General features: G+C 47.4%; 1 protein-coding gene across 1 annotated transcript in view; it reads left to right on the forward strand.

Annotated features, from left to right (window-relative positions):
• The window catches only part of STAB2 (stabilin 2), a 164,138-nt gene that overhangs the window by 132,348 nt on the left and 18,278 nt on the right, over nt 1-13,512 (forward strand). The window contains exons 52-59 of the mRNA XM_042947554.1: nt 792-881; nt 2,844-2,990; nt 4,397-4,453; nt 5,635-5,761; nt 7,289-7,438; nt 9,177-9,281; nt 10,510-10,617; nt 12,514-12,707. Coding sequence (XP_042803488.1) covers nt 792-881; nt 2,844-2,990; nt 4,397-4,453; nt 5,635-5,761; nt 7,289-7,438; nt 9,177-9,281; nt 10,510-10,617; nt 12,514-12,707 — 978 coding nt within the window. The remainder of the gene's footprint in view (nt 1-791; nt 882-2,843; nt 2,991-4,396; nt 4,454-5,634; nt 5,762-7,288; nt 7,439-9,176; nt 9,282-10,509; nt 10,618-12,513; nt 12,708-13,512) is intronic.

Consider the following 13,512-nt stretch of genomic DNA (forward strand, 5'->3'; position numbering starts at 1 on the left):
GTATTAGCGTCTTAGGGCTGCATAGCAAATAACCACGAACTGGGTAGCTTGAAACAACAGAAATGTACCCCTCAGACTTCTGGAGGCTGGAAGTCTGAAATCAAGGTGCTGACAAGGTTGTTCCTTCTGGAGGTTCTGAGGGAGAATCTGTTCCATGTTTCTCTCCTAGTTTCCGGTGGTTGCCGGAAATCCTTGCCATTCCTTGGCTTGTAGATGATGCACCTCTCTAAGCTCTGCCCCTCTGGTCACATGGCTGTCCTCTCCCTGTGTCTTTGTGTCCACATACAATTCTCCTTTTCTCTTTTCTTCTTGTGAGGACACCAGTCATACTGGATTAAGGGCCCACTCTAGTGTGGCCTCATCTTAACTAATTATACGTGCAATGACCTTATTTCCAAGTAAAGTCACATTCTGAGGTAATGGGGTGTCAGTGTATCTTCATCTAAACTTTTGAGGGGTCACAGCTCAACCCCTAACAGCACCCTATGCCATTTCCCTGACCCGCCGATCCTGTCACTGGCTTCATACACCAACACAGCATCTGCCCTGGACTCCCAAGCATGGAAGAGGTGTGGAAGGGGGATTGAAGCTAGCCCAGCAGGGAGACACTTTCCCTACAGATAGAATTTCCAACTTCTAGACAGCCCATGATTATGCTTCCTTTTGATTCTATCGGCAGTCATTTTAAAGCTGGAAAAACCTGTGGCCAGATTTGGTTGATTGGCAAAGCTCCTCTGGGTGCTCCTTCAGCCAAAATTTGGGGTATTAATGTGGTACCATCACTCTTACAGATTTTAGCGGTGGATCTCCCCAGATCTGCTGCCTGGACGACCCTGCAAGGCTCTGAGTTGGGCGTGAAGTGCGGCACTGGCCGTGACATTGTGAGTATTAACAGCTTTCCCCAACCACTACCTCTTCAAGAAAATATTCGTTTTTTTCCTCCATTGACAGCAAGCCCTTTTCTCTGGCTGCCTTCGGGGGTCTTACCCTGAGAGTAAGTATTTAGCTGTGAAAAACCTGATAAATCCTGGCCAGCATAAGCCCTGGTAGCAGGTGTCAGGGGCCCCCCCTTACACTTGCAGAGAGTGGCTTTGGGTTGGTTTGTTTTTGTTTTGTTTTGACAAGGAGAGTATACTGTCATTCCTTTCCCTTCCTTCCCAGCCCCACTGTGGCCTCACCTCTAGCCCCTTGTTGGCAGGGGGAGCCAGCTCTCGGTTCCATCTACCTAGATCAGCCAACAGAGAGAAAGTTTGCAGTTTTCACCTTCCTTGGCTAGTTTCTGAGCAATATTGCCTCCCTGTAATTCCACATAATGAATGGGTGTGATAGGATAATATTAGCTACATCCTATATCCTGCATATAATGGAGAATCCAACATGACAGTGACTTAAATACATAAGGACTTGTGTCTTTTTTAAGAGAAATCTGGAGGCAGCCAATCCAGAGCTAATATGATGGCTCATTGGCAGAGCTCCTTCTGTTTTTCCGCTCTGCAGCACATTTCCAACCTCAGTGTCACCTCAAGGTTCATCGTGGCTGCTGGAGCTCTAACCATCATGTCCACTCTCCAGGCAGCACAAAGGAGGAAGGACAAAAGGGATGCAGCCCCCAGCTGAGTTGATTCCCTTCAAGGAGCCTTGTTAGAAGGGCCATACAACATTCTGTTTATATCTGATGACCAACCTATCAAAGAAGTATAATAAGAATATCCAGTGCTCATTCTGGGTGCTAATATAGCTTTCAGTGCATTTTGCAATGTATCATTTAGTGTGATCTTTGTAACAACCCTGTGCAATGAAATCATTAATCCTATTGACCTGGTGAAAACAAACCTCAGAGTAGTTCGGTAACTTGTTCACAGTCACGCAGTACGTAAGTGGAAGTGGGGGGATTTAATCACAGTTTTCCACTCTTCTTTCCACTGAATCATGCTGTGTCCATCCCATCAGTGGATGCTGAGATTTATCTCTCTCTCTCTCTCTCTCTCTCTTTTTTTTTTTTTTTTTTTTTTTTTTTTTTGCCAAAGAAGTACCTAAAAGCATTTTTCTTCCTTAGGGGGATGGGGAAGCTATATTCAAGAATTTCCTAGCTGCCTGAACTTAAGGAAGAAAGCCCTGGAATTGTTGCAAGCAAAGCACAATAATGTATCTAAAGCACTTTTTAGACAATGCCCAGTACATGGAAAAAGAAGTTATTGGCATCATTATAGAGCTAAAGCCATTGCTTGTATCTTCTGAAAAAAAGGTTGTGCCCGCACTTTGCTGGCAGCCAGCACTAAATAAAAACAAACTACACTATTGCGCATAAAGTGGCCACGTTACCTAAGTTTATCCTGAACCACAGGCAGGTCATGCCTGCTCCACCCCAACACCTGGCTGCCCCTGTTTCTACTTTGGTGGAGGCAGTGTTACAGAGTAGCCAAGAGTGTAGGCTCGGAGGCTGACGGCTTAGGTAGGAACGCCCACACCACCACTTGCTGGCTGTCTGACCTTGGGCAAGTTATTGAACCTCTGGCTGCCTCGCTTTTCTCATCTGTAAACAGGGATACTCTAGGGTTGCTGTGAGGGTTAGAAGAATTTGAACAGGTAAAGCACACAGAATATTACTCGGCACATAGTACATGCTGAGTGTTTGACACATATATGCATATATACCATATATATATATTTATATATAGCATACACACACACACACACACACACACACACACACACACACATATACATATTTAGTTCTTTCTGAGCCTTGCAAATGCTGACCACTTGATATAACCTAGGTAGAAGAGAAGTCTGAGAAAGATTGTTGACTGTTCTCTCTTTCTCCCTCTCTCCCTCCCTCGCAGGGTGAGCTCTTCCTGAATGACCAAACATGCAGAATTGTACAACGGGAACTCTTGTTTGACCTGGGTGTGGCCTACGGCATTGACTGTCTACTGATTGATCCCACCCTGGGGGGCCACTGTGACACTTTTGCCGCATACAATTTTTCGGTCAGTCCTAAAATCAGTGCTATAGTAGGAGACACTTGGGGTTCGGCCCTCATGATCTATCATGGACTCTGCCATGAAACCACAGAGGGTTGGTCCTCAAGGAAGCCCAGGACCCATGAGATCTGAGGGCCAAATGATGGTGCTCTTGAGAGCCAGAATCAATAGGCATCTACGTGGCTCTATCCAGGCCTTGCACATTCCCATTTATCCACCAACCTACCCATCCATCCATTCCCTTGTCATTAAGGAAATAGTTGTGGGGTACCAACTGGGTTCCAGTTATTCTGCAACAAGCTATTCATTGTCAAACCCACCTATCCAGTCATTCACGTATTCATTCAACAAACATTGTTGTTTTTTTTTTTTTTGCAATTCTGCCAGATGAGACCATATAAAATTGCCCTATTTATAGGGTCTGACTACAAAAAATGGCAACTTCATATGGTTCAACTTAGTATTATATTATTCAACCTAGGTTGAACCATTTTTGTTCAAAAAATTTCCATTTTCACAAAAAGTTGCCATTTTTGTGCCACACCTCCATTTATTTTATTCATTCATTCTTTTAACAGTGGTGATTCAATCTCTATCCTGGGCCCTGGTTGTAGGAGGCATTTTAAGATTTTACACTCATTCATCCATCATGTATCATTTATGGAGTACTAGATCTGAGCCAGCCATTTGGCTCAATGCTGATGTTACTCCTAAAATAATCCAATAACAGGAGTTGCTGGTTAACAACTCTATGATGTGGATTTGGGAACTGAGTCTCAAAGAGGTGAAGCGTCCTATGTGGCAAAGTCTGTGACCGGTTGGCTTTGGTACCTGGCAACTTGTAGGGATTCAATAAATATCCCAAATTATTCAGGCACCAGTCCGATACCAAAGTAGGCGATGAAAACCCAGCTGCCCTTTCTGCTGTAGGGGTTGTGGCCTTCCTAACTTCCCAAAGTATATTCGCACACATTTTTGCAGTTAATATTTTCCGTCCCCGATCCCCTGAAGATCAGACAGCAAGAATCATTCTATTTTGTAGATCAGAAACCTAAGGATCGAAATGCGTGACTGGCCGAAAGTATCACACCTAGTTTATAATGAAAGTGGTGTTTGTGTGCATGCTTCCGGGACCAGTCTACCAGATGCCTGTATGGCAGCGCCCTGGGCCAGCTCTGTCTAGCAGGGAACTTTTCACCTCAAAGAAATAAGCCAAGGAGCCGAGCGCCAAGACAGACCTTCAGAATTCTCCATGGCAAACTGGCAGTGTGTTTGCTTTTGCATTCTTGACCACAGCCAGAATCTTAATCAAGATTAAGTTCTTCATCGACCCGTCAAAATATTAACCAGGGGCATATCCTTGTGTTTACCAATATTCTTGATGTTTAAGCGTTTCTTTTCTTGCATACTAGGGAGATTGTTGGAGTTGTGACAATACCCCCAGCTGCCCGAGGTGGAGTAAATCAAAGGTAATTACGAATGCAGTGACAACGTTTGGAGAGCAGTATGTTTGTTCCATGATTAGACCCCAATCTTCTGGGAGGCGTGAGTAAGTGTGCGTGTGTGTGCATCTCTGGGTATGTTGCATAACTGTAATTTACAACATTCTTTCACAACCAGGCATTCTTAACCTAGCTGAGATGAACATTCTTAGCCCAGGCAACTTTTCAACCCAGTACCTACCTTCTAGGAACTGTCTAGAAAAACCATGGGATTGTAGACTTAGAAGGGACTTTCCAAGATAATGATAGTTATAAAAATAATAGTTGCATTTTGAGTGCTATTCCTGTCCCTGGCTCTGTGTTGTTCCCTTTATTTATCCATTACCCCATTCCTCCTTGTAACATTCATAGGAAGCTATTACTACCTCCACATATGAAAAAAAAAAAAAAAAAAAAAGAATCTCAGAAAGGGTAAGCAATTAGGCCAAGGCCACACAGCTAGTAAGGAGCAAAGCTAGGATAAGGGTCCAGAAAGCAATGCAAGAGTAATGGTTAAGCCAATGAAATTTGGAGTCCATGGCTATGGGATACAATTTCAGTGGGCAATCTTTGGCAAGTTACATGATCTATATGGTTTTGCCTCCATAAAATGTAGCAAATAACAATTCTGTGTGTGGTTATTAGGAAAAGTAAAATTTTAAATGTGGGTACAGAGCCTGGCACATAGTAAGCACTCACTAAATATTGCTTTTATTTTATTTTATTTTTTTCACTTATTCCAAAGCCAATTTCTCTCTCCTCTACTGGTAAAACCCCTAACAAAAACACCCCTGCAAAACAAAATGTAACTCATCCCTTCCCTGCTGATGATTTGGGAGCCTTGCCACAGACCCCACGCATGATGGAAAGCTACCTCTACCCCACTCTCTTTCCAAGAAACCTCAAACTTCTGCAGCTCTAAGGGTCAACAAGTCCTTCCTCTTAAACCTGGGGAGAAATCTTTCTGTGGACTCTAGCTCTGTCCCCTCCCCCACCCATCTGCCTATCTATCCCCCTAAGCAAAGAATTCCTTTGTAAAGGGCTCGGGCCATTGAGTCCCATTTTCAATTTGGGCAGTACCCAGGTTCCTCCACTGGGGGCGGACTAGAGCCAAAGAGCCCAAGTCTGGGCGGTGGAAGGCGGAGGGTTGGATCACTTTCTTCCTCTAGGGAGTGAAGCAGAAGTGTCGATACTACCTGTCCTTGAGAGGGTACGTGGAAGGCTGCCGGGAGCAGTGCGTCATGGTGGTTCGGCTCCCCAGGTGCTGCAAGGGCTACTTCGGGCGAGACTGTCAGGGTGAGGGCGCCTCTTACCACCTCGGGATCCTGATTGTCCCATCACTGCGCGGCATTGTGAAAGCACAGACATTGCGGGGGGCGGGGTCGAATGCATGGCTCTTCATACCTCCTCTAAGAAAAGATCCAAAAGCAGTCATTCTAAAGAGCTGGGTAGCTTTCCTTCTCCTTTTTCCTTTTGTCATATTCTGTTTCTTACAGAGTTGAGACTCTACTGTGTGTAGATTGTCATCAGAAGACATTTTCCAGGCTGCTGGAAACCGCACATTTCATTTCTGAAGCTAGCCCATGATACTGATTAGCACATGAGTTTAAATGCATCGAGGAGAATTCTACCTTGGCACAGTGCTGTGCTGTGTGACCATGATGTTTCGGATGCCATTATTCCCTGTTATGGGGTGAACCTCCCTCTCTTACCTCGCCAGGAAAGGGCTCCTTGCCAAAGAACACTTTGGCCCATCCTGAAATCTCTACATAGACAGAACTTCTAGCCAGTTATACATCAACAATAGCTGAATAACGAAAAGCCCTTCCCATCTGCCACACATTGTTTTAATTAAGCACATTTATTGAGTGCTACTTCCCATATATGGCAATACACTTAAACCTGGTGACAAGGGGCGCCTGGGGTGGCTTAGTTCAGCGTCCAACACTTTATTTCGGTTCAGGATCTCTTGAACCGTGAGATCAAGCCCCCCATCAGGCTCTGTGCTGTCAGAGCCTGCTTAGGATTCTCTCTCTCTCTCTCCTCTCTCTGCCCGTCCACTGCTCACACTCTCGCTCTCAAAATAAATAAACATTTAAAAAAAAAAAAGATTTAAACCTGGCAATGACTTCTAAGAAGTAGATGCCATCATTATGTCCATTTTACAGATGAGAAAATAGAGGCAGAGAGAGGATAAGCAGCAAGCCCAAGGTCCCACAGAGTGTCTCCCGAAGCCATGGTTTCAACCACCATGGATACTCCATTCACTGTGGTCCGGTTGAGAAAATCCTGGGCAGGGTGTACACGCAGTCACCCAGTGTCCGTCTACACTCCATCACTTAAGTGTGCGCTTTTCACAAAAACCAGTGTCACCCCTTCCACTTGTTCGGTGCCTTATGTTTTTTAAAGCACTCTCGGTTACAGGAACTTACTTGATCTTCAGTCACAATGTGAGACAGATCAAGTGGGCACCGTGTCGTCACCATCATCACCATATGGAGCTAAGAGAACTGAAGCTCAGACAAATTCAGCCCAGATCTACTCAAATCCAGAGCTCCTAACCCCTAAATACAGTGCCTGGTTCAGCATATCGCTCTGCCTCGGTAGAATGCTATCAGATACACTTAAATTCATGTTCCAGAGGCCACTGGCTTGCCCCAAATACCGGTGACACTATGTGGGTGAGTCCCCGGGGCCACGGTCTTCCTGGGCCAGTGGATATCAGCCCCGCAGCTGAGGGCAGGTCAGCAGCACATTTACTAAGGTGCCGAGCGGTTCTGGGCCTGGGGAGCTGTCGAGTCACTGCCATTTCATTTCTTCCAGCCTGCCCTGGAGGAGCGGATGCCCCTTGTAATAACCGGGGGGTCTGCCTCGATCAGTACTCGGGCATAGGAGAGTGTAAATGCCACACCGGCTTCAACGGGACGGCGTGTGAGCTGTGCCTGCCCGGGAGATTCGGGCCTGACTGTCAGCGTACGTTCGTGGCTCCCACTCCCCCTGCCTGTTGTTCGGCCGCTGTGTTCCCTGTCCTCGTCCACGCCACCTGCCAGGCCCAGAAACATCCCTCTTCCCCTCTCTCCCCGTCCACCCACCTCCCATCTGCCTGCCTTCACATGCTTTTCCCTCCCTGGATGTCTCCCGGTTTCCATCCATGGAAAGAGCCTCACCTCCAGAAGTGAAATCCACATCCCTGCAGCCATCATGACAAGCTGTGGCTGAACAACATTCATTCATTCATTCAACCAACATGAATTTAGAGTCCTTATTAATATTGGTAGCTAATGTTTCTAGAGCACCTCCTACGCACAAAGGCAGGTGTGTTTTACTGCTTAATCCTCACAACTACCCTTTGTGGTAGTACTGTTACGATCCCTACTTACCAGATGAGGAAACTGAGGCACAAAGAGGCCAAGTGACTTTCTCAGAAGCCTGGAATTGTCCTAAGTTGTAGGGATGCAGTGGTGTTGGAAGGGGGCCAAATTCCGGCTCTCAAGGAACGTACACTCAAAGGGAGGAAACAGATTAAAACTGCAGAAACAAAGATAGTTATAAAGATAGAAAAAGAAGCAGGTGATGGGGATGGAGAAGGAAAGGAGGCACTGTTTTAAAAGACATCTCACACCAGGAATATTTGAGGAGAAACCTCAAAGAAGTGAGGGGCCGGTGTAGGGACATCCAACAACAGCCCAGTCCAAAGGAATTTTCCATCATGCTGGAAATGTTCTGTAGCTCTATTATCAGGAATGGAAGCCAGTAGCTATGTGTGGCCACTGAGCGCTCAAAATGTGTGACTAAGGAAGTGATTTTTTTAAAATTTTAATTAATTTAAATTTAAATAGCCGCTTGTGGCAAGGGCTGCTGTATGGTATGGTGCAGACTAGAGGAATGGATTTCCTAGAAGAGAAATGAACAAACACAAAGGTCCTGAGGCAGAAGTGGGCCTGGCATGAAAGGAACAGCAAAGAAGCCAGGGTGGCTGAGCAGAGTGGGCAAAGAAGAGAAAGAGAGGAAGGAAATGAAATCTGAAGGTCACCAGCGGCCAGGTAACATAAGCGCTTCTCGGCCAGAGACAGCCCTTAGAATAGACAACATCTCTTCTAAGTGAAGGACTGTGAGTGGTGGGGGGAGCGGTGAGGGGAAGGGGTTCATGAGCACATTGGAAGTGTTACTTCCGCTGCCCTGAGAATATGCCGTAGGAGAGCAAGAGCAGAAGCAGGGCCGACACCAGGGAACTGAATGCAACAGTCTAGGTGGCCCGGTGGTGCCCTGGGCTGGGATGATCGTCCTCCATCAAGGTGGCAAGAAGGGGAAGAACTGATCCATACCTTGAGGATCTCACTGTCAATGGATTTCTCTGTGAGGAGGCCCCCGATGAGGTTCTCTCCCCCTTGTCTTCAGTTACAAACCCCATGACACCCTCTGCTTCTGTGCTTATAACACTCACCGTGTTTGTAATTACATGTTCAAAGCCAGTTACTCCTGGACTGTAAGCCCCTGAGAACAGGAACCTTATGTCTTCTGTTTCTCACTGTAACCTCATTGCCGAGTCATGTCTGTCCCATGATAGCCACCGAATATATTATTTGTGCAGCGTTTGAAGGAATGGTGCCCCCCACACAGACAGCACAGCCAACGGGTGGTCAGAGAGCTGGCCGATTGGATTTCAATGCCTGATCACTGATTACTGACCACGTTCCAATTTGCTTTACAGCCTGTGGCTGCTCAGACCACGGACAGTGTGACGATGGCACCGCGGGCTCCGGGCAGTGCCTGTGCGAAACGGGGTGGACGGGGCGCTTCTGCGACACTCAGACAGGTCTGTCATGGGAGTGGTCAGCTGGCGGCAGCACCGTGCTGCAGCGGCCCCTCTGAGAGCATCCAACTGATGTTGGGGGTCTGAGTGACACCTAAAGAAAACAGAGCAGGTGTTTCCCTTTCCACAAGGAAAAGATGATTTGGATATGTGGCCCTGGGCCTCGGGAGGTTTGGGGACTTGTAGGAAAATTGGGTGAATGGATTTAACTCAAACCCACGAAACCAGCATGCAGTCCTTTGCAACCATGGAAGGGCCCACCTCGAGCAAATAATACAGGACTGGGCAGGAGTGGTCCCTCAGGATCGTGACCCCTTGGGATCATGGCCTCTTGGGATCATGGTCCTTAGGACTGTGGTCCCTCAGGATCATGGTCCTTAGGATCATGGCCCCTTGGGATCATGGCCTCTCGGGATCATGGTCCTTAGGACTGTAGTCCCTCAGGATCATGGTGCTTAGGATCGTGGCCCCTTGGGATCATGGCCTCTCAGGATCATGGTCCTTAGGATTGTGGCCCCTTGTAATCATGCTCCCTTGGGATCGTGAGCGGCCAGAGTTCTGCGGCCTCCAGTCCATTCTGAGCCCTGTGTTCTGGTGGAAGGTCCTCCCGTCCACCCAGAGCCCTGTGTTCTGTTTGAAGGCCCGAGATGTGAAGGGTGAATCCTCCACTGTGAATCGCAGGGGGCAGAAGGGCACGACTAAGTTCTTCCTATGGGTTTAAGCAACCTGAGGTTCCAGAATCCCCTAGCTCAGCTTCCTCCACCTTGCCCCCTCCCCTGACCACCCCATGGCTTCCTGCTACCTGTTGACACTGCAGTCCTATTCATGCACCAAAGCTCTGGAATTCTCCCAAGCTTAGTGGTGCCCTCAGAAAGCCATGGAATTTCTCCTCTGATTTAACCATCTCCTTCTGGATCCCTGTGCCCTTAGGGCCAAAGAGCTACTCTGCCAAATTCATCCTTGTTGAGGTATAAAGCTGTAGCTGGTTGCCCATAAAGGTGACATATTACATTTTAATCTGAGTAACATTTCAGGGTTAATGTCTTAATATTAAGGAGCAAATCTGGAGTCTCAGAATCCGCAGGCTGCGAGGAACCTTTGCAAATCACCCTGTGCTCCCACTGTGAGGGGGCACTTTTGAAACTCAGTGACAGGCTGGAGAGCGAGTCTTAGAGGGTCCCACGTCTTCCCACCACAGGCACGTGATGAACAGGGACCTCTTTATTTACAGTTTTGCCCCCAGTGTGCATGCCTCCTTGTTCAGCTGATGCCACCTGCAAGGAGAACAACACGTGTGAGTGTAACCTGAGCTACGAAGGGGACGGAATAACATGCACAGGTGAGTCCTGTCCGCGTGTGCGAAACAGCAGGGCAGTGCGGGAGCGGAGCGGGACATGGTCTGAGTGCCCGGACTTCCTCCTGACCCTTCCACTCCTGCCTGGGCCATTTTGCCCATACCTACCCTCTCTGCGACTCAGTTTCCTTAGTGGGTTTACTCATGCTTGACCTGCCGACCTCCCAGGTCACTGTTTTGAAATCGCTGCACAGACTCAAAGTGAGGCACTTTACTTTATAGTGTTTTTGTAACTCCACAAATCTGGACTTTTAAAAAAATTCAGAAATTACATCACAATACTAAAAAAACCAAAAAAACATTTACTGGGGCACCTGCGTGTGTGGCTCAGGTGGTTAAGCTTCTGACTTTGGCTCAGGTCATGATCTCATGATTTGTGGATGTGTGCCCCGTGTCGCGTTCCGTGCTGACAGCTCAGAGCCTGGAGCCTGCTTTGGATTCTGTGTCTCCTTCTCTCTCTGCCCCTACCCCACCCCTCAAAATTCAAAAAAAAATTTTTTTTAGTAGTTACACTCATCACTTGGAGAGAACCACTCTGAATTTGGCAATGTCTGTATTTAGTAGTTAAGATACAGCTCCACCCACACGGAGACCCAAAGGAACAGTGGTATACACGAGGCAGATGTTTAGATGTTTATTTTTATCTCATATAATAGTTTGAATGGAGGCATCCAGAGCTAACGTAGGTCTGAAAGGACATCTGGGAGCCCGACTCCTTCTATCTTATTGCTCTGCCATCGTTCACTTGCCTGGCCTGAGAGGGTCAGTACCATCAGCACATCCCAGGCAGCAGGATGGAGAAGGAGAGGAAGGAGGCAAACTTCTTTCCCTTTAAGGATGCACCTAGAAGTTGCTAAAAATTTTGTCTATTCCCATAGCATTGGCTGGAACCTCATCATCCGGCAGACCTAGCTGCAAAGGAGCCTGGGAAATGTAGTCTTCAGTTGGGCAGCCATGAGCCCAGCTAAAACTCCACTGCTGTAGAAAAAGGAGACTATAGACATTGGGAGAAACCTACTAGTGTCAGCCCCATGTACTTTCTAACTTCTTTCATGAGTAAATATTCAAATAGAGATACTTGCTTTACAGAAATGAGCTCTTGCTATACCTGCTATTTTGTAGTCTGCTACAAGGCAGCCAGGAAGTGGGTCACTCAACGATGGCACCAAAGACCCAGGTTCAGTCTTTCTACTCTGCTATCCTCGGAGAAGGCCTTTTGTCCTCATGTTTATTCTTTCAAAGTCTCAAGTGGCTGCCACGACTCCAGGCAAAAAGCCAGGCAAGAGAAATCAGATGGCTTTCCAGCTACCCTTTAAATCTAGTATTGGGTTGAAATTTGGGAGATGGTGAAAACAAAGGTCCTAACGGGTAGCACAACACAGTGGGGAATGCATGGACTTTGGGGCCAGACCAACCTGGGTTTAAATCCCAGCCCTACCACGTTACCACTGTTTTGCCTTTGTCAGATCAGTTAAATTCTCTGTGTTTCAGTTTGTTCATCTGTAGAATAGGGGTAATGATGTCCATCTCACAAAGTACTCAAGAGTGCACTAACTCTGCACACGCATACACACACACACACACACACACAAACTGTCCTAACATTAAAACTACTACCAAAATGGAGCCTAGAGGTATATGACAAAGGGGCCAGAGGTAGGCAGATATCATCAGGCCTGGTCTTTGAGGGTATCAGCCACGGGATACCAGTGTTTGCAAAGGCTAGCACAGAGGCCGCTGGGCATGGGGAAAGAAGGCCCCAATATGTCGGGGACCATTTATATCCCAACACCACTGATCCCAGGGCTGCCCATGCCCCCATCTGAAGCCCACCTTGCACAGACAGTGCTTAAATGAGCTGTCTCCCCTCTGCTCCTGCAGTTGTGGATTTCTGCAAACAGAACAATGGGGGCTGTGCCAAGGTCGCCAAGTGTTCCCAGAAGGGCACGAGGGTCTCCTGCAGCTGTCAGAAGGGCTACAAGGGGGACGGCCGCAGCTGCATAGAGATAGACCCCTGCGCCGACGGCCTCAACGGAGGGTGTCATGAGCATGCCACCTGCAAGATGACCGGCCCGGTGAGTCTCTCGTCCCTCCCCACCCCCCGCCCCCAGGATGGGAGCCCTTCTGCACCTTGTTCAGCCTGGCTTCACCTCACTTAATGTTCGGCCTCTTCCTCAACTTCCTTCCCGCCTCAGTGCGTGTGTTGCTAGGTCTGCAGGCTAAATGCAAAGTGGCATTCTAAGCAGAAAGAGGACATTAGGGGGAAACTGGTGAAATCCACATAAAGCCTATTGTTTAGTTAATAGCAATGTGCCACTGTTAACTTCTTAGTTTTGATCAATGTGCTATGGTTATCTAAGAAGGCAAGGTAGGGGAACCTGGTGAAGAGTATATGGCAACTCTTTCTGCTATCTTTGCAACTTTTCTATAAATTTAAAACTATCCAAAATTAAAAGTTTATTAAAACAAAAAATGTTGGTGAGAAGTGGCAGGAAAAGTGCAGGTTCGCGCCCTCACCCAAGGCTTTTTAGAGTGGAATCGGGGGCGCCTGGGTGGCTCAGCCGGTTGGGCGTCTGACTCTTGATTTCAGCTCAGGTCATGATCCCACAGTTTGTGAGTTCAAGGCCCACATTGGATTCTGCACTGTGTCAGCGCAGAGCCTGCTTAGAATTCTCTCTCTCTCTCTTTGTCCTTCCCCCTGCATGCATGCTTGCTCGCTCTCTCTCTCTCTCTCTCTCTCTCTCACACACACACACACACACACACACACACAAAATAAATAAATTTAAATGTATATGGAGGGTGGAATCCGTGCCCTGGTGCCCTGTTTATCCATTGGCAAGAGAAGATGGTGGACAATAAAGTCCGTTATTGAACTTG

The sequence above is a fragment of the Panthera leo genome, chromosome B4, assembly GCF_018350215.1.
Source record: "Panthera leo isolate Ple1 chromosome B4, P.leo_Ple1_pat1.1, whole genome shotgun sequence".
Lineage (NCBI taxonomy): Eukaryota > Metazoa > Chordata > Mammalia > Carnivora > Felidae > Panthera > Panthera leo.